This window comes from Desmodus rotundus, chromosome 3 (assembly GCF_022682495.2).
Source record: "Desmodus rotundus isolate HL8 chromosome 3, HLdesRot8A.1, whole genome shotgun sequence".
Lineage (NCBI taxonomy): Eukaryota > Metazoa > Chordata > Mammalia > Chiroptera > Phyllostomidae > Desmodus > Desmodus rotundus.
The window spans coordinates 53489230-53511598 of record NC_071389.1 but is presented as its reverse complement, the minus strand read 5'-3'; the positions used below and the strand labels follow the sequence as shown (position 1 = coordinate 53511598).

The 22369-nt window shown below is 37.4% G+C and overlaps 1 protein-coding gene across 1 annotated transcript in view; it reads left to right on the top strand.

Moving 5' to 3' along the window:
• Positions 1-22369, top strand: part of SLC44A5 (solute carrier family 44 member 5) — a 123815-nt gene that overhangs the window by 76629 nt on the left and 24817 nt on the right. The window contains exons 8-12 of the mRNA XM_024565344.3: positions 3316-3439; positions 4851-4934; positions 8036-8148; positions 16903-17034; positions 21120-21219. Coding sequence (XP_024421112.2) covers positions 3316-3439; positions 4851-4934; positions 8036-8148; positions 16903-17034; positions 21120-21219 — 553 coding nt within the window. The remainder of the gene's footprint in view (positions 1-3315; positions 3440-4850; positions 4935-8035; positions 8149-16902; positions 17035-21119; positions 21220-22369) is intronic.

The window sequence follows — 22369 nt, the reverse complement described above, 5'->3', positions numbered from 1 at the left end:
GTGAAATATTTTAGAATTATTAACTATAAATATTATATTATAATGTTAAATAAAATGCAAAATTCTATATGCATTAGAATGACAAGCATGTGTAAATTAAAATAAAGAAAAAAATATTCAGCCCTGGCTGGTGTGGCTCAGTGGATTGAATGCCAGCCTGCAAACCAAAGGGTTGCCGGTTCGATTCCCAGTTAGAGCACATTCCTGGGTTGCAGGACAGGTCCCCAGTTGGTGGTGTACAAGAGACAACCACACATTGATGTTTCTCTCTCTCTCCTTCTCCCTCTTTCCCCTCCCTCTAAAAGTGAATAAATAAACTCTTAAAAAATATTCAAAAAAAAAGATTGGAAAGAAATATGCCAAAATATTAAGTGGTTGTTTTGGAGATGGCAAAACACTGGGTATTTTCCCTTGTCTTTCTTCTTTTTTTATTTCTCCATTTTTCCACAATGAGTGTGTATGTCTTTTAAAATGGAAGAAAGTCAGTATTCATTCATGAGGTTTGAGCGGGAAGTCGGGCACAAACTGAAGCAGCTACCACCAAACACAGTGTCTTACAGACCCCGTCACTCTCCTCCAGGTTGTCAAAGACTCAAACAAAGACCTCGGTTTTGCAGGCATTTACATTTTACCAGGGAGCCCTAGGCAGCAAGTGTCTGTAAGCAGGAGTAGTAGTATAAATTTTTACACAAAAAGGTAAAAATGACTCATTAGTCACTGAAGATATAATAGGTATAGAAGTGTAAGACATAGTCCCTGCCCTTACAAGTACCATTTGGTTAAATCTCACAATATAAAATGCACGTTGGTGATACAGAAATGGAAAAAGCTTAGTCCATCACAGGCCAGTGAAGGAGACATTAAGGTATACATTGCAATCAATGTGGATTCCCCCTAGTATAGGATTAAGTATAGTTACTTAATAGAATAGTAGGCAGCTAATAAAACTTACTCACTAAAGGGTTTATATAAGGAAATGAGCAATAGTAAAAGAAAAAATAAAAAAAGGGAAAACACTGCAAGTAATGTATGGTTATAACTCAAGAAGAAAAATTTCCCGTTGGAGAAAGACTGAAAGGAAATTCACCAAAATATAGTTCCTTGTGGGTGCTAGAACTAGTGTAGTTTTGTATCTTCCTTCATATTTTCTCTATTTTCCAAATATATAATGAGCATATTTAGTGATTGAAGCTAACAGATCAGATGAGTTATTGCCTGGAATAATATTTAGGACAAACCTGGGGAACACTGTAGGTGGGAACAGTCCTGTTTAAAGAGCAGGAAGGGAAAGAGTGTAGAGAAAGGGCGAGGGAGGGTGGGAGAGAATCGGGGCAAGAATCTGGGCAAGAAAGGAGAGTTCTGAAAGACATGGGTTGTCTACCGTGTCAAAAACTCAGGGAAGTTAACTCATTCAACAGCAAATACTCACTGAGTTCCACATAGGATGAAGACTAAAAAATATGGTAGGTTTTGGCAATTAAGAAGTCTTTGGGATCACTGGGAAGATAATTTCCACTTGGTGCTGGGGAACAGAAACATGATTGGGGTAAGAGGGAATAGAAGCAGCTGGTAGAGACCACAATGCCAATTATGCCAGGGAGTGGGAGGGGAAAGAAAGAGAGGTTAGTGAAAGTGCTACGGAAGATGGAAGTGGGGAGACAAAAGATTGCTTTCAGCCAAGATAGTCAGGGAAAGCTTTATAGACACATATTTCTTCCTTTCCTGCATCAACTGCTTTAGTATGTTCAGGTCTAAACTCTATATGAACCCTTGCAAATCTGTAATGTTTTATTGGGTCACCACCTCCTGGGAAAAGTCCCAAGTGAAATCTGAAACCAATTCCCATGTACAGAGGACAGAGAGAGACTGAAGGAAATTTAGATTTAATAAGCAAGGGATATTACTTAGCAGGCATATCTTCGACAACTTCAAGATGAGTTCTCTGCTCCCACCCGCCAAAATGTAAAAGTTTACTTATAGACATTCACTGGGGTCAGCCAGTCACAGGAGGTCTTAACAGGGTTTAGTCCAGATCCTCTCATCACCATATTTCTAGCTCAAGGTTATGTCCTGGGGCAGCTTCAAGCTTGGAAAAGGCAAGCAGAGAGCACGCTTCAAGCACAGAGACAGAGTGAGGAGACTCTAATTGCCTGGGGGCAGCCAGTGGTTCAAACCAAGGGTCACATATTTTTGATATCCTTCCCCAGCATTCCACCCCTGGTGGCTATGATGGTCTCCTCTTTTGCACTGAGCCCTAAGGAGTCAGCAGGCGGTTTCACTAGCATGGAGGTAGCTCCTCTGGTTCTTACCTGGCAATGTATAAAATATGTTATATATTTATAAGTGTTATATTTATATATATCTATTTGGCAGGTGGTACAAAAATCTACTCATCTTGCAGCTGCCCAAAACAAGCCTCATAAACCCCCTTGCTTATTAAACCTGTCATCTTCCAATCTGGAGTGATCTGCCTTTTCCTTCAGTCTCTCCTTGCCCTCCACATTTGGGGGCTCATTTTAGATTTATACCCAGGAAGCTCCCAGCCAGGCTTATGAACCAACATGCTTCTTGTAAGAAAAAATATAAAAATGATCTATTTCTGATTTCTTTTCTCACTTTATGTAAAATTGGGGTTTAAAATATTTTTAGTAATGCAGATTTGTAAAAGGGTAAGGATTCTATTTAATCAAAATAGAAGGCTGGCCAGTGAGTTAACTCTTCTCCGAAACTGGGCTAGTGTACAAAGTGTGGGCCATTTTCATAGCCTCAGTATCCCCATTTCCGTACTCTAAAAACATGCAAGTGAGAAAGGTGGAAGGAAGGCAAACTATTGAGGCTTTACAAATAAAAATGTTGTTGTCTTACAAGAACCTAAAGTTTGAGCTGTTTTTTATTTCCCAAGAAATTATTCACTAATGTCTAATTTTCAAGGATTCACTCAAGAAGTACCGAAGATTTTTTTTAATAACAAAGCTACACTCATCCACTCATACGAGTAAATGGAGCCTTTGAAAACAATGTTTTTACCATGAGAGATACACTGTCAGTATCCTTTAACCACCTGTGTTTCTGACTTTATGAATGTACAGAACAATCAAGTTTAAAATGTAACTTCAGATTGTCATCATATTTGCTTTCTATGTCAGTCTTAGAACAGACACTTTTCTGATCGTCAAACAATGGGCAATTATTCATACCGAGCACTGAATACACTGTCTAACAAGAACTTGGTTTTCAGTAACTGAAAGCTTAACAAAGGGAAGACATCATGTAGGAAAGAGTAGAAAAGCGATTACCACCATTTTATTTTTACAGTTCTCCGGAGATGTTTCCCTGACTTCTCAACTAGAAATGGCACTTTAACAATAGGAAATAAGACAACATTCGAAGATGGGAGGGGAAGGACAAGAAACGCTATGGAACTCAGGGCAGCTGCCAAGTACGTGTGTTCACATTCCCGTTCCCATTTTTGATGCATCCTGTTATTGAACCCAAGACTACAGCTTCCATTAGGTTGCCGTACAGGAAGAATTATGTATTATGAGATATACATGTCCCTGTGGATTGGAGAGCTTGGTATATGTTCATAAAACATCGAGAGGAGAAATCAGAACAATTACAAAGAACAACCATGTTTATCAAAGTGGTTAAATCTTTCACTATCATTAGGTATAGAATGAGACGTCAGGAAATGTACTAAAAGGTCATCATATAATTTACTTTTTGAATAAACATAATTTTAAGAAAAAACTATGCTTTTTAAAGTAGCATTGAAAAAATATTACTGAAATAATGAAACTGCCTGATGTTTTAAGGGAAAGGGCCTTAAGGAAGGCGAGACGACCGTGGCAGTGCCGTTTCAGTGCTGGACCAAATTTCCACACACTAACTGCAATGAAGTGAATTCACTGTTCCCACTGGCTGCACACATCCCGGCATTCCATGTCACTGGGAAATGTGATTCCCAGGGTGCGTACACTCGTGTGCACAAGCCAGACACACGGAATATCATTGCATTGCTCAGTCGTTGAATTAAAAATGCAATATAAAGATATCCTAAAGCATAATTTCTCCTTCTTGAAAGACTTTAGCAGTCCAAATAGAACAGTGAAGTTTCTGCATATTTAAAATATAATAGCAACATGGACAAACTTCACAATTATAAAGCTGTGTGAAGTAATACAATTCCATTAATAAAATTTAAAAGTAAGCGCCACTAGGTTAAATTATCCTGTGGTGCATATATAAAAGTTAAAACTAATTTAAAAAAACTAGGAAATTATTATCACAAAAGTTGGGATGTGATTCCTTTTGGGGAAAGGGAGGTATTGTAATTGGAGCACGTTGGAAAAGGGATGACGTAGCCGTAGTTACAAAAGTGTGTTCACTTTGACATTCGTCAAACCGGACGCTGAGGATGCATTCACTCCTCTGTTTGTGCCCCACGAGCCTCCCTGCCACAGAGTCATACGAGGTTTAGGAAGGTGAATTAGTGATGGTGTTCATTCTTGACTCTCTGGATTTTGTGAGTTAAAAACTGATCTTTCCGTTTAAATTCATTTCATAGAGTGAGCCCTCTGCAACATTGAAGGCATGCCCCTATGTGAGAAAAGAATCTGTTCACCGTTTTGAAAGCCAGGCTCTCTAATGTGTGTAGATACAGCCACCTTTGTAGGTTTACTGAAGTGACATCTCATGAGCTGCTGTGTCTAGGAAAAGAGTCAGGCTGATAAATGGTTTCTCCAAATATGCTTTGGGCAGCAGCTTGCAACATTCTTTTTATCCTAACAGGAACATGTCTGTTTAGTGGTACTTGAAAAATGATTGATTTTTCTCTTCTTCGAATTCAGTAATATGAATAAAATCCTCGATGCAAAGGCAATTGGAATGAGAGTGTTTGAAGACTATACGACAACTTGGTATTGGATTCTCATGTAAGTGAGAACATAGATGGTTTTCCCCAGCCCTGTTCTGATTTGGTCTTTGTAGAACTCTTGCTTCAAATTTCCTATGTAATCATGAATTCAAGGTTGGCTCAGATCCCAGTTCCTGCCATTTTCTTTTTCATATAGAATAAAAATGGGACAAAGAAATTTAGAAATACGTCCAGTGTTAACAGAAAATTATGACTATAAATTTTCATTGTATTCCTTAAAATACTCTTACAAACATATTCTTCAGGTTACGTGGAGGCAGCATCTGTGATATGTTTGCTTCCCATCGCATGTTTTAGTTGATGCAGTGTTATTTCTCTGGTCTGTTCTCCCATTTGTTCTCCGTTGGCTTCCAAGAGATTATTCTTATTTTGTTAATATGTCCCTTCCACATAATGTTTATTGTTATCATCCACAAAGGTCACTTATGAAAAAACATATAAAGAGAGGAGGAAGTTAAAATTTTTCAAACATAAGATTTGCAGTCCTGAAAATGTAGTCACACTGCTGGAGAGGTACACGGGTCTGATTTATCCAAGGATGTCACTGCTATCTGGCTCTTGTGTCACCTTCTCAGGTCTTAAAAGCATCTATGGTTTCCTACTGGTCAAAGAATAAAGTGAAAACTTCTTTAGATACCTGCAAGGCCATTTACAACCCAGCCCAACCTAAGTTTCCAGGTTCATCTCCACCCAGGTTTTTTGATTAACCCTATATTCTAAACACATTAAATAGCATGCCCATGGTTTTGCACATTCTGTTCTCTTTCCTAGCATTGTTGTTCCTTGTGCCCTGTGCAACTTCATCTCATTATTTAAAATCCGCTTCCATGTCACTTAGGAAGTCCTACTTGACTTCTGCTGATATAATTAGTTATTCCCCCCTCCGTGTTCCTCATACCCGTGGTGGCATATGTTCACATACCTGTACCCACATTCACGTACATACCTGTCTTCTACATAGCACCGGCCATTTTGTGTTTTATTCCCTTGGCTCTTTCCCTCTGATAAACTGAACTTTTTACCATGGTAATTATGTATAAGTCACCTTTATTTTCCTAACTCCTATTATGGTTCTTGGAACATAGAAAATGCATTGAAAATGTGAGGTCAAGCAAAATTTATAAAACCACTAGGGGAACAAGATAGATTTACACAACTTTTAGGTGTTCAATAAAGTCAAATTTTGTGTAAAATACTAGGGAGTAATTTTTAGATCTGCAAAATTAGTTTTATGAGATTTTAATGCTTGTCTTAAATAATTGCAATAATTATTGTCAGTACACATCAGGATTTTGGAATATATCACCACAGAAGAGATTATAGTCTATGCTTGATAGTCAACTGGTTGACCTGCTGCTGTAGGACCCAAATATCACTAGATAATTTCCATGTTTCTTCTTTTACCTTGGCTTCTCCACTCTTGTCTGAAGAGTCATACATTATGATGGACTCTCTTGCCCACCTCCCTCCCAGCACACACACTGGAACCCTCCTCACCACCCCAGCCCCACTCACACCACTAGTACATAAGCACCTTCCTTTATTTTCAACTCTCTGCTCTTGTCTACTTAATGAATATAAAGCAAAAGCCTGAATGCTGTGACTTAGTTTATTCAGTTAGTTTTATGTAAGAATTTAAAATACACAGAATAAACATCTATATATTCCCCCCTCTGATCTTTTTAAATATGCCTCTAGGACTACACCATAGGATAATCTTTCAACCATATTGAATATTTAAACATTAAAGTATTTGTGATTTTTAAAAGGAAATGGCTTAGGAAGTTAAAACCAAAGGTTGTGCAAGACTACGCCCTAAGAAGCTGCTTTGATACCACGCTGTTATCGGTGAGGTGACAGAAAGTACTAAGATTCGGTTTGTTTGTGAAGCTGAAGGGACTAGCAAGGAGCACATATGCACGACTCATAGACACAGACAGCAGTGTGGCGATGGTCCAAGGGAGGGGGTGGGGGTGGGTGGACATCTGTAATAGTGTAAGAGACAAAAATAAGGAAGGAAGGAAGGAAGGAAGGAAGGAAGGAAGGAAGGAAGGAAGGAAGGAAGGAAGGAAGGAAGGAAGGAAGGAGAAAGAAAGAAAAGAAAGGAGAAAGAAAGAAAAACTGATTAATTTTGTTTGTAAAGATAACATTGAAGGCAATAAAGCCAATAAACTACCAGGCTCTATCTGTTACTATGTCTGGAAACTTGTGGGTAGCACCAGAGGTATCCATTCTTAAAGAAGCATCAGCCAAATTTCCAGTCTTAATGAGTTCTCTTTGATAAAATTACCAAAAGAAATCCAATATAACTTTAACTTGGGTATAGTGGGGTAAAAGAAGTATCTCTACTAGCTCACTCAAACTCCAGGAAGAAATTAAAACAGGAGGAAAATAGTCATGCTGTTACTTGCCTGATAAAGTCACATGGGCCAGGAGACACAGAAGCCTTATCATGGTTCCAAATGGTGGTCTCCAGATCAGTGGGAACCTGAAATAGATATCTGGTGATGTCAGATAGTACAAACTATTAGAGATAATTAGTTCGTAGTGAAAGGGTCTAAAAAATTACTATAAAAATCCTGAGTTCAAGATCTGTGTGGGATAGATCCTTTTTTTTTTTTTTTTTTTGTCTTTCTCTCCTATGAATCTTCTCTTACTGCTAGACAGTTATTTTGAACTTCAGGCTTCCATTAGTCCCCAGGTAGGTAGAACACACATTCATCATAGATAGGTTTTGCAATTTAACAGTTACTGGATAGGCGTGAGGGAAAAAACAGAACATGGCAACTATAGCAGATAGGCCAACACTGTAGCTTGGAGAAATTGTATCTCTCCTTGAACAGTGATTGGCACTGGCCTTCCCTTTCGCTTGGCACGTGAAGATGAGGCATGTATAAATTCCCTGTTGGTCCTACTCTTCCACACAAAGTCTTAACAGAAACCATTGTTTGTACTTTTTAATGTTATAAGTGTTTCTATAGCTAGGTAAAATAAAATAATCTGAGAATTATTTTTAAGAGAAAAAGAGCATCGTCTTGCTTTCTCATTATGGTATGTTAGCACACCTGACCCTGTGTTCGTCTTGTGTTTTTCCACCAGCGGCCTGACAATCGCCATGCTCCTCAGTTGGATGTTTCTGCTGCTCCTGAGGTTCACAGCTGGATTACTCTTCTGGGTCTTTGTTTTGGGTGTTATTGGAATTATAGGTTATGGTAGGTATTACCCCTCTTAAAATTGCCAAATGTCAAAATTGCCTTTTTCTTTTCAGTTGCCATTATCAATGAGCAGAAAACATTTTCTTGCAGCAAATTTAATTTTTCTTTGCTCCCACAAAAAGGGTTAAATTTAGAACAATTATTTAATTTTGCACACATTGTTTGTATAACTTGTTTCTTCTTTATCATGAAAAAAGTGCTTTCAATATATTCTACTTTTTCACCAGCAACCTTTGGTGTCGTGTTTCATGGATACTAAGACAGAAGTAAAAACAATCCTTTTTAGGTTAATGGAAAACATTTCAGACAACTTCTTTTATTCCCTTAACTTTTTATTTGATTGAAGGCCATGTCTGCACAGTTACAGAAGTGTGATCTATTTTTCTCTTTCAAATAAGTACCTTTAATCCAGGTACTGTCACTCACGGTAATAATTAGGCCATGCTTCATAATGACACATCACCCTCTAGAGGCAAGCATTCTGAATTACGCTTATTAGATGCAGTTAACTTTATTTCAAGGCTGAACTCCAATCACTAACTCAATCCCCCCCAAAAACAATACTAGTACAATGTGAACCCTAAAAAAGGAACTAAAGTCTTTCCCAAGAAACAGTATAGTACTTAGGACAGCTTCCTTTCAGAACAAAAAGAAAAGAGCATCCAAAAAAATGAGGATAGTGTAAGCAGTCTGTGAAACAACTTTAAACAATCCAACGTTCACTTCATAGGAGTGCCAGAAGAAGAGATAGAGCAAGAAATTGGAAATGCATTTGAAAAAATAATGAAAGAGAACTTCCCTAATTTGGTGAAGGAAATAGACATGCAAGTCAAGAAAGCAAAGTCCCAAACAAGATGGATGCAAAGAGGACCACTCCAAGACACATCATAATTAAAATGTCAAAGGTTAAAGACAAAGAGAGAATCTTAAAAGCAGCAAGAGAAAAGAAGTTAGTTACCTACAGGGGAGTTCCTAAAAGCTGTCAGTTGATTTCTCAACAGAAACTTTGCAGGCTAGAAGGATTGGCAAGAAATATTCAAAGTCATGACAAGCAGGGTCCTACAGCCAAGATTGCTCTACCCAGCAAAGCTATCATTTAGAATTGAAGGGCAGATAAAGTGCTTCCCAGATGAGAAAAAACTAAAGGAGTTCACCATCACTAAATCATTATTATATGAAATGTTAAAGGAACTTATTTAAGAAAAAGAAGATCAAAATATGAACAAAATTGTAAAAAATACATATCTATCAACGATTGAATCGAAAAATCTCACTAAGCAAACAAGAACAGAGACAGAATCATGGATATGGAGAGCATTTTGATGGTTGCCAGATGGGAGGGAGTATGAGAGAATGGATGAGGAGGTGAGGGGACTAAGAATTATAAATTGGTAGTTACAGAATAGCCATGGGGATATAAAGTACAGTATAGGAAATGGAGTAGCCAAAGAACTTAAATGCATGACCATGGACATGAACAATGGGGCTAGGATGGCCTGAGGGTGTAGGGGGTGCTAGGTGCAGGGGAGGGGACAAAGGGACTACTGTGATAGCATAATTGGTAAAATATAATTAAATAAACAAAAATAACAATTTCCTGTTTCTGTCACTCAAAGAAGAGCTTTACACATATCAGCATAAGAATGCAGTTGAACCTTATGACCCAGCAATTCAACTTCTGGGTATTTATCCAAAGAAACCCAAAACATGAATTTGAATAAATATAAACACCCCTGTGTTCATTACAGCATTATTTATAATAGCCAAGATATGGAAGCAACCCAAATGCCTATCAATAAAAGATTGGATAAAAAAAATACAGTGGAATATTACTCAGTTGTAAAAAGAATGAAATCAAACCATTTGCGACCACATAGATGGACCTAGAGGGTATTATGCTAAGTGAAATAAATTATACAGAGGAAAAATATCATATAATTTCATTTATATGTGGAATCGAAAGAATAAAGTAAATGAACAACAACAAAAACAGAAACAGACTCATAGATAAACTGATAGTGTCTAGAGGGGAGGGGGTTTGGAGAGCTGGGTGAAAAAAGGGGAAGGGATTAAGAAGTACCAATTAGTAGTTACAAAACACGGGGATATAAAGTGCAGAATAGAGAATATAGGCAATAATATTATAATAACTGTGTGTGGTGCCAGGTGGGTACTAGACTTACTGGGGGGGATCATTTTGTAAAATATATAAATGTCTCACCACCATGCTGTACACCTGAAATGAACGTGAAATAATATTGAATGTCCACTGTAACTGAAAAAAAAGAATGCAGTTGCATCCCCAGGTTCTGTAGTTAGCCTAAATTCTAATCCCAGCTGGCTCCATATGTGTAACTGGGGAACTTTGGGAAAGTTTCTTAATGATTGTAAAACCGAGTTTCCTTATCTATAATATCACTGCAATAACATCTCTATCTCACAAGACTGTGAGGATTAAATGAAACAATAAGTATAAAGCTCTTAGGACAGGCCTGGAACACAGTAAGCACTCTGGGTACCGGGTTACTGCGTTTCTAGACAATCAGTCTGGTCTCTCAGGTGTTCCTCATCTGCTCCTGCTGTGCGGCTGCTGGCAAAGAGGTGGGCCGGTCTATTGGAAGAACTGCTGTCCCTTAATCAGAAACTCTCAAGAAACCTCTTTGTTTAAAAGCCTTTTGTGTGTGTGTGTTTCTGCTTGGAGCTCAAAATCACCTCTGCTGTTTGCCAACATAGAGCCCGAGCATGTGACTCAATCACTCTATTATTATCAGGAAGGGAAGGGCAGTAAAGTCTGCTATTGATTTCACTGACTTGTCTTAACGAGCAAGAGGAATCTGCCTACAGTCCAACTTTGACAATGGCAAAAGGGAGAAAGACGATGAATATCTAAAAAGTGCAGGTAAAGCAACGAATTTTAGCTTCCTATTGACTTTCCACATAGTGCTAACTCAGCAATTCATGGTGTGGCAAGTAAGCTTGAAGCTATTCATTGGGTGGAGAAATATCCAACTAGAATGGGAAGGGTAAGTAAGTGATACTGTGTGTACCTGACATCTGTTGCTGTCTTAGAAAACTGACCAGTGATATATCATGGGAAACCAGCCATTTCCTACCGACAGCAGCCTATTTACTAGGGCAGAGAACAGTGTGGATGTGTCACACTGACCAGAGAAAAAGTCAGGCTATTGTTGGGCAAATGCCCATGAACAGCAGTGGGACGATTCTCCACGGCCAGAGTAAGTTAGGAGTTCCACAGGAGAGGCCATACGGCTGCAAACACTGGCTTGGAGATTGAAAGAGGCACAATTACAGGTTGATTACATGTTAATGATGTGATCCTCTGCAAGTACATAGGTTCTTGAATTTTTAGCTTCCTCAACTATATAGTAAGAATCTGTATTACAAGAAATAATGTACATAAAGTACTTAGAAAACTGCGTACCACATGGTAATTGTTCAGTAAATATATCTGTTGTTGTTATTCATGAATATTATTGAGGAAGGAGGAGTTGAAGCCCAGGAATCATATAGAGAGAGACGGAAACAAAGCAATAAAACAGTATCAAAAGAAATAGGGAAACACTGCTGAGACTTTCACACCCACCATCATGAAGGAACTAAATAGTCTGAAGGACTCGCTTGCTAATAATGGCATAAAAATAATATCGTATTGTATTATATAGTGCATCGTTTTGATGAGATTTCAGGAAATGAGGACACTCTCCCTACAGAAACAACAATTAAACCCGTGAGCTAAGAAAGTGGGGCAGTGAGCAGGAGGCGCACGAGCAATGCTAAGCAGCCTGTGTGAGTGCTGCCAGCAGGGGCCTGAGAGCAGAGCCAGCAGCAGGGCAGCGGGGCAGAGCTGAAACTGCTTGAGTAAGGCTGAGATCCTGGCAATCACCCGAAGTGACCCCAGTCTGGTCGTGCCTGTTGGCTGCTGCCAGACACAAACACAGTTCTCCTGTACAAGAATTCATCTTCGATTCAGATCACCAGGTTTCCACAGATCACTATGGACAAAGCACGAGTCGCAATCAAAGATTACCAAACATGCAAGGAAATGATCTTTTGTGAGAAAAAAAATCATACACATCACATTGCAGTCTTCAAGAAATTAGATGTGGGAATTGGTAGATATAAAACATGAAATAACTATAAAATGTTTAAGAATTAAGGATAGAATATTTAAAAATCAGAAATTATCAAAAATGTTCAGGCATACATGAAGATGAACCAAATAGAAGTGCTCAAAATAAAAAAAAAATTGTTAAATTAAAATAAGATTGTTAAGTTACATTGCAAATTAGAGAAAAATGAACTGAAAGATAATGTGAGTTACCCAAGTTACAGCAGAATGTTGCAAGAGGATGAATACGACCTTGTGGTTAAGAGAAAGAGTAGCTTGAGTAGGGCCTAACATATATCAGTCACATTTGAAATGTATTGGGTGAGATTTTTCTAGAACTGATGAAAGATATGAACTCAGAGATTCAAGAAGCTCTGATTATACCAGCGAGAACAAGGGAAAAAGCATCCGTGTCCAGTCACGTATTCTTTTATTTGTTCATTTGCCAAATAGGAATCGAGCAGCTACAGTGTACGGGCACTATTCTAGGCTTTTGAGATAAAACAATAATCAGACAAATGTCCTTGCTATCCCGATGCTGACAGCTTCAGCAAATTATCTATGAGAAAATTATATTTTCTCTGGTAAAAATAAAAAGCAGAACAGGTAAAAGGGGATTGAGTGTATCATGATAGGGCAATATTAGTAGGGTGGACTTTTTTGAGGAGAGATCTGAGAAGACACTTTACAAAGGCAATGGAATTCGCCATTGGAGATAAGAGGAAAGTTCCAGATAGTGAGTACAGCTAGAGGAAATGCCCAAAGATAGGAGTGTGTTGAAGACATGGCTAGAAGGCTGGTGTGGGTGGGTATACTGAGTAAAGGGGAGAATAGTAGGAGATGAAGTCATAGAATTTTTGGAGGGATAGCAAGAGACTTATAGATTATTGTAAAATCTTGCCTTTTACTTGCATGAAATGGGGAGGCATTGTAGAGTGTTGAGCAGAGAAGGGGATGTGAAGTGACAATTGCTCCAGTCCCTGAGTTGAGAAGAGACTGTCATGAGGAAAGGGAAGATGCAACAAGACCAGTGGGGTGACTACTTTGGTAATCCATGTGCCAAATTAGGGAAGCTCAGATCACATTTCTAGCATAGAAACAGCTGAATTTCTTGAAGAATTGAATGCAGCTCATGAGAAAAAGTAGGAGGTCAAGAATGAAGTTTCCACTTCAGCAACTGAAAAAGAGTTGCTATCAACTAAGATAGGGGATGTTTGAGAATAGCAAGCCTGATGTAAAAAGGGAATTGATCAGAACTTTAATTTTGAGCATGTTGGGTTTGAGATGTTTATTAGGCATTAAAGTGGAGATGTCAAATAAGCATTGGATATTTAGCCTGGAATTAGAGAGAGAGTGTGTGTACTAGCCTAGAGAGACACATTTAGGAGTCAGGAGCAGTAGAGCTATGAGACGGGCTGAGATCACCAAGAGATCACTGAAAAATGTCGATGGAGATGTGGAACTGAGCTCTGAGGCCCTCCAATCTTACAAGGTCGGGGAGAGAGAAGGGACCAGCAAAGATAATTAAGAAGAACAGGTTTTTGGTTTTTGGGTTGTTTTTTTTTTTAAACCAAAAGCAGGTGATGTTTTTGAAGCCAAGTGAAAAAAGAAGGGAGTGATCAGGCATGTCAAATATGGCCGATAGGTCAGGAAAGATGAAAATTGAGAGTTGGCACTGGTTTAGAAATGCAGAAAGGTGCCTGGTGATCTGATGAGGGCAGTTCTGACAAAATAATGAGAGTGGGAAACCTGTTTAGGGGAGATTTTGAGGAAGGGTTGGAGGAGAGAAATTGTAGACAAAAAATATAAATGGTTACTTTGGAGAGTTTGGTTTTAATGGTGAACAAGAAATTCAATGAGGGGGGAAAGATCAAAAGTAGAATTTCTTTTGTTTTATTCTTTAAGATGGGAGAAAGAACAACATGTTTATATGCTTTTTGGAATGTTTATATACCAGAGAACAAGAAATTAATGATGCAGGGAAGAAATTGTTATGAAGCTTCAGAATACCAATAACCAAAAGATTAAAAAAAAAAAGTAGAGAAAAGACAGATCACATACAAATAAACAACTAGGCTGAAGCAGTCTTTTCAACAGCAGCAAAAGAAGTGAAATAATACTTCAAAGAGCTAAGAAAAGATAACTGTCAACCTATAACTATACACCTAGCAAAGCTATCTTTCAATAAGGAGAGTAATATAAGAATATTTTAAGGTAAGCAAAAAACTAGAATTTACTAATAGACATATACTAAAAAAAATCCTAAAGGATGTATTTCAAAACTAAAGAAAATGATTACACAAAAAGATATGACATAAAAGAAAGAATTATACCCTGGCTGCTGTGGCTCAGTGGATGGAGGGTTGAACCAAAGGGTAGCCAGTTGATTCCCAGTCAAGGCACATGAGAGGCAACCACACATTGTTTCCCTCCCTTCACCTTTGTCTAAAAATAAATAAAATCTTATCTTAAAAAAATTATCAGCAAAGAAAATGAAGTGGCAAATGTGTAGGTAAATTTAAATAAGCTTTGTGTAAAATAGTAATAATACCCACTTCTTTGAGGTCTAAATATACATAACCAAAATACAGGATAATAATCATAGTGAGGTGATTATTAAGTTTTCTAAGGTCCTTATATTTTCTTGTTAAGATACTGACTTCAAACTTGGTTATTAAGAGCACATAGCAAATTTTCAAGAGTAATCTATTCTAAAGATACGGTAGATATTTCCAAACCAGTAGAGAAGTAGAATATAAGTAAATAAATAAACAAACAGACAGACAAATGAAAACTTACCCATTTTTAAAAGAAAAAATTGGAAGAAAAGAAATGTAGGCACAAAGTAGAACAGGAAAAGCAAAAAGTAGGTAGTAACAAAAATAAATATAACAATACATCAAATAAAAATGTATTAAACTCACCAATTAGAATACAGAGATTTTCAAGTCAGATTAAAATATATACATACAAGTTGGAGCTGTATGTTATTTGCAAAAGTTATACAACACATAAAGAATTCGACAATCAAGACATGGATAAAAATATACTAGCAATCATTAAAAAAATAAACCTGCAGTGGCCATAATAATATCACACAAAATAGATTTTAGAATAAAAAGCATTATTAGTTATAAAAAGGATCTGATTTACTAAAAAGATATGCCAATTCTAAATATGTAAACATCTAAAGAAATATCCTCAAATTTCATAGTACTACAAGAATAAATAATTAAGCCAATAAATAACAAATCTGTATGAGATATAAATCTCCCTTAGGGGGAAATTTCAACACAATTTTCTATTAAAGTAGAATAATAAGCACAAAATTCAGAATAATTGCTTTGTGGCAGGAAGAGGCAAATAGGTATGATAGGACATAGAGTAGAATAACAAATTTTAATTTGTTTAATTAAAGCAAAATTGAGATGATAAAATCTTCAGCTAAGTGATGCATTCATATGTATTCATTTTACTTTATGCTTTAAACCTACTTCTGTATTACATATAATTTTTATGTATCAAATATTTCATAAAGTATTTTTAAAGGAAAATTTTAAAATACACTGGGAAAGCAGGGGCTGAAAGACAGAGATTTGTAATATGCTTTTGAAATGTCTTTTCCAGTCTAGCCTTGTCTCTCTCTCCATAGGCCTCATCCTCACCTTATGTCTAAAAAAAAAAAAAAAACAACCAACCAACCAAACAAAACCCTATCAGTTTAAAAAACTGGAACATTTCCAGTAGACCTAATCCAGACCCACTGGTCATTAAAATGGATAGACCTCTTAACTGTAATTTTTACTACTACCTTGAAGACTGTGTAAAAAGGCATTATGTAGTCTGAAATAGAGAGTTTGGGGCAAAATGCAACTGGTCCATATTTGCCTTGCCTAGACACAAACTTTGATAAGAATAGGCTTTGGGTAATTCTACCAATACATGACTTCACCATAAAAAAATGGAAAATGGCTTTTTAGCGATATAAATGAATTTTTAAATTTGCTTTTTAAGTTGGTTGTACATTCATGTGCTTCAAATTTCAAAAGGTATGAAGTTTGTGCAGTTAAAATTTTCCTTCTCATTGTGTTCCCAGGTCACTAAGTTTCCATCCCTGAAAGCACAAAATATTATATTTGTTTCCTTACAGAAATACTTTATGAGTGTACAAGAAAATATACACAAAGATTGTTCTTATTATACAAATTACAGCATACTTATTTGTCATTTTGTACCTTGCGTTTTTTACTTAACAAAATATCGTATAAATTATTTAATATCACTAGTCTTTTTCCTTCTTATGTGGAAATATAGCATTCCACTGCACGAGCATTTAACCAGTCCCTAGGGGTGGACATTAAGGTGGTTTCTAGTCAAAAGGACGCTTAAAGCCAAGTGTTGCCACAGGCGTCCAGACAAATATTGAAAACATTTATATTGAATACAGTAGCACATTTAAGGCTGTTATCGATCAGCATAAAATATTTCCTATGTAAGTAGGAATCTTGCCGTTGTAGAAATGACCATGCTGATCAAGTACATGTAGATACACGTGATAAGGGCACAGCTTGTATTTCAGAAAACAACATTTAATATTAGTTTGTTTTTCTCTCCTTTTCAAGGAATATGGCACTGTCACCAGGAGTACAGCAACCTTCGGGAGCACCCAAATTCTCACCTAACTGTTTACGACATTGGGATTCGGACCAACATAAGCGCGTACTTCCAACTGAAACAAACATGGTTCGCATTTAGTGAGTGGCTTTCCAACACTGGTTTTGTTAAAATTGTAATAAGGAGAAAGCATCCTTTTGTCTGAAGGAAAGCTTGGGTTGCTGTAACCTGTCAAGCACACTCATCGCTAATATCCTTAAAGTAAATGTGTTCATAATCCTGCTAGTAAGTGGAAAAGTCATTGCGTGGAATTTATTATATAATCTCAGAAAACATTATTTTACAATGATTTCAAACTTTTTGCTTTTAAATTAAAATATTTTGGGTGGGGATGTTGATAGCCATTAAACTGTTATCCAAGAAAGGTGTTTTAAAAGGAAACAATGCTTAATATTTCAACTTGTTTTATAAAAAAGAAAAAGGAAAAAATAAGAAACAATTTTTATAACAGGAATTTTAAATTATTTATTATAGGAATTGGATAATAAGTCCCTAAAAATAAATTTGTATTTTGAACTCTTTATTCAGATTATCAAGTTAATTAAGGGTAATATTTACAAAATGTTTAAAGCAAGATGATTTCAGAGATGGTTTTAAACCTATATTCCTAGAATGGTTTTATTTTAATATTCCATGCAATTCACAGAGATTCATGTTCTCTAATCAAGTTTAAAAAATAATCTCTAATTACATGTTGCTTTGAAAGAAAATTCACCTCCATATTGTTGAAGTTTGAGAGCCAGGTGAGACATGTTCAGGGAAGCCTGGCGCAGGAGTCCAGCAGAGCCGCACAGACATGGATATCTTGGGGGGCATCGTGATTCCAGGGATGGGTTCCATCCCCATGAATTTGAAAACTTGATTTTGTCACTTCACCCAAAAGTCACCAGATTTTCAGGTACAGGCTCACATTATGTCACCGGAGTGCCATTTTATTGGTTTACACTATCAGTTTTACGCCATTGGGTACACTATTTGCTTTACACTCTCCCTGACCAGAATGCAGACGTATCCCAAGCAGGACACTGCTTTCCTGGGATCAAAGCATGTGAGGCACAAGGTTGCTAATGAGGAGGAGCCTTTTCCACAGAGGGCCTCAGAGAGTTTTGAGGGATGTTTTCTTCAGGCTCGTGCCAAGCTTGCTGACCTGGGCCTTCTGCACAGATGCCCCACCAGATGCCCTTGTTTACAGAATTCAGTTGTTCTCTTTTCCTTGGATAGTACTGGATCAGAACACCCAATCCTTGCTCCCGTCAGACTAGTTCTCTTCACATAACAAACACATTATTTTTTCAAATACGTTGCAGAAGAATTATTTCATTTACAGCCATTTTTAACTCTAAAAATCAGACATCTTGGAACTGGCATCCTCAGGTAATCACTTTTCCTGAATTGGAAGTGATTTCTTATCTCCTCAGCAATCCACTTACTGTTAGCTATCATTTCTAAAGATGACAAATCCCATCCAAGATGCATTGTGACCTCTCGTTTACTCTCTGAGGAATCTCGGTTACAGGTTCTGTGGTCATCCACTGCTGTCTCTTAAGGAGCTTCACCCCCAAATCATGGAGATAATCAGCTATGGGAAAATTAAGAGATGTGCTTTGAGGAAAATACAGAGCTTGCTTTTATTTTAAAGTCTAGAAATACTAATTTTTTCTCAAATGAGCCTCAGCTTTTACATGACACAGATCCTGGCCAGCAGGATCCTGTGTTGTGGCAAGAGACAAATTCACGCGGACTACCGAGTCCTGTGGAGGAAAAGGGACGCCGTGGCCACTCTCTCAAGGGGAGAGCGCTCCAACCCTTGCCTTGACAGGCTTTTATTGCTTTTCTGGGCACATTACATTGAGGATGGTCCTCATTTACTATGCACAGATTCTTACAGAAAACAAAGGAGAGGGTGTTGCTGATTGCATCAAAGAGGAAGGATATTTGCAAATGTAAAGGGAAAAGTGGTTAAGTTGGTTATGCTGGTCCTTGGAAGGTTTAGCAGAGATTTTAGGAAGTTACTTTAAAGATATGCAGTAAAGTTTGCTGTCTCAATTCAGGGTGAGTGAGTTTTAGCAAAAAGCAAGTCTCAAAGCAGCCTAGGTACAATGAGGGCCTGATTCCCCACAGGAGAACCTATCCTTGGGCTTGGGTGCTGTGTGTTGGACCTCACTCCCCACTGGCCTTTCTGAGTGGGAGCTGAGCCCACACCACGCAGAACGGTCTCCTATATTTACAACCCATTTATCAGACATGAATTGATTACTTGCACCGTTTGGACCAAATTCTAGGCTCCCAAGACAAGTGCATACATGTGATTACATTAATTGACAGAAACACCAAAAATAAGCAGAGTTACATGTATACATTGATATCATTTTTATGAGTCTTGGATTGTGTTAAGAGACAGGCCTATTCTTATTTCTGTTATTAATTATCCCCGTCTCCTCCTATGTGAAGCTGTAGGTATACCAGCTTCTCTTGAAGGTCCTAAAAAAATTCTATTGTTTGTTTTTATTCAAACACAAAGAAGGAATATAATATGTAAATTCAAAAGGCATTTACATTTCTCTAATACTACCATTTTGAACTTGTAATTTTATAAAGATAGAAGATTGATATGCAATATTCTTATCAATGCAATTTCAGAATATAAAGCAAATCTAGTATATCTCATATTCTTAGGTTCATCCAAAAAAGATAATGATTTTAGCTTAATATGACTATATACTCCATGATTTGGGGCTCAATTTTATGTTTTAAGGGAATCGAATGTGCAGGAAAACATACATGCACAGTTTAACTAAAAGTAGATAGAGTAGCAAAATGGCACATTGCTGAAATCCTCCCACATCTCTGGGCTAACTGACTTCTGCTTACTTGGAAACCTTAAATGACATGTGACGCAACATCGGGTCTCGGCGGTGTAACGATAGGATGAATTGGTGCACACCCTAGCAGTTAGCAGTGGAAGTGTTCACGCATCAGCAGGATAACTATCCTGGAAGCAGGCTGTGGAATGGATTCTTTCACCGGTGGAAATTTAATTAACTCTCCATTAAGTTCTTTTGTAATTTTAGATTGTTATTAGCAGTGGTATATTTCCTTAATTTCCAGATCATTCCTTTTTACTTGTGAACATCTCTGAAGTCAGGATGCATCTTATAATTAATGAATAGCTATTTAATGAAGGATTTCTTTATTTTTCCTAAACAGATACTACTAAGTTAAAGGTATGTTTTAAAATTGAGGAAATACAGTAATTAGGACTGTTTGGCTTCAAGTAAAAAGAAACTAATTCGAGCTAGCTGAAAAGAAAAGAAAATTGGAGCAAGCTGGGGCCAAGGCAGAGGTATTTTGATTAGAATATAGAAGTGTCTCACGAAACTCAAAAATAAAACAGGAAAGCAGCTGGACTTTCAAAGTGTACCCAAATCCAGGAAACAAAAGGCAAACAGAACCCAAGATTTCCTCTCCTTGCTCTCTCTCTTTCTTCACACATAAACTTTATCCTGTCTTTGTGGATTTATTTACTCCTCCTGAAGATAATCTTGATGCAGTTTATTAAGTTTGTCTAACTCTTAGTTCAAGAAGTGTATAAACTTCTTTATAAAAAGTGTATAAACTCAAAACTGACCTAGAATACCTGAGTTCTAATTCTGAGACTTCTATTAGACAACTTGGGCTGTATTTAAACCCTGATGCCATCCATCGTCAGTGGCCATGAGTGTGGAGTCACAAAAGGAAAACGTGGGCAGCCAAGGCCCCGCTGAGAGGTCAGTTCATTAAGCGGCATTGTGAGCAGGGCAGACAAAAACTTTCTTCTGTAACAATTCTCTTACTCACTGAAGAAAAAGTGAAACATTTAAGAGCTGCCTAAAGCAGCCCTTCCTCCTTCCTTGCCTGTTTTCCCATTTCTACGGATGGCCTGAAATGTTTCCACAGACAAAGCCTGTCCGTCCACCTGAGGTGGTCAAACATTAGCTAAAGGTTTTAATCAAGATTCCCTAGCATTTCTTGAAGGTTCTGAAAGTAAATTTCAAAGACTGGCTAAAACCGTCAGGTGTCAGAATTGGCAGCAATAATCATGAAGTTCATTCATAACTTCTGCAGAGAAAGTTTGTTTTTTGGATTGATTTGTATCACACACTATTTTTTTCTTTTCTGTTTGAAGTGGTAATGCTCTGCATCCTGGAAGTGCTTGTCATCCTCATGCTGATTTTCCTTAGGGACCGGATCCGCATCTCCATTGCCCTGCTGAAGGAAGGGAGCAAGTAAGGCCCCGACGGGAAAACTCACTGAGTGTGTATGTTAGTCCGGTCAGCCCCTGCCTGTTGTGTAGATGCCCCAGACTGCTTTCCCTTTAAGAAGACTTGTTAAAGAAACCTGCTTTCTATTCAACAAGACTTGTTCACGTTTAAATTGCCAGTTATTAGAAAGGTCATGCTAACATGTCCTTCAGTATCCCTAAAACCTCAGTGATCATTGGGTAAAGGAAGGTTAAAACCTGTCTGTCTACATATCAGCACTTTTTAAAACATGAAATGTATGTTAGGAGAATAATGTATGTGAAAGTAAGTAATGAAGTTATATTACATGTTTTATTATTCCCATACTGAGTCATATGTTAATATTAATGGTTGAGATCATTTACAGAACTTTAAAGCACCATAATTCTATGAAGTCAGTTGCATATTATTACAATTTCTATATGAATGACAAAATTTGCCAATAGAAAGAAGAATTGATCCTAGCAGCCCCGGACTATATATTTTGTATGTGCACCTCTTAATTCAGAAACACTTTATACCCTGAGCCATTTTTATTTAAAATACTATAAAATAAACACTAAATTTTTCATAAACTCATGCTGGGAGACAGGAACAACTACAGTTTCCAGACTATTCCAAAAGGTCACCCCAGGATAACACTTTACATTTTTGAATAATGCACGGAAAAAACGAAGGAAGCATTACTATAAAGACAACAGATCACGCTCTCCATTTAGAATGACAGAAACTAAGTTGTTAATGACCAAATTACTTTAAATAGTCTTTAAGGATTATTGTAAGAAAATTATAATTTATAATATAACAGTGTTACCAAAGCCCATGGTTTAAATGGCTAACGAGCAGTTTGTTGAATTAAACTCTCTGTCCTTCCCACAATAACTGAAGCCCTATCATTAGCCACGGAAAACTACTGATTTGCTGGATTGTTAAAGTAATATGATATTGTGCTTTTCACTGTCACGTGCCCCACTGCTATGCCTCTAAATATGTGTATGAGGGCATGCACGCATGTGTGTGTGTATGTGCACGTACAAAGGGCCAAAGCAGCTGTGACAGGTTGATAGTGTGCTTCGGGGAAAATAAGAATTGAAGTACGCGGGTGCGAGAATACAAGGTAAACAGTGGGAAGCTC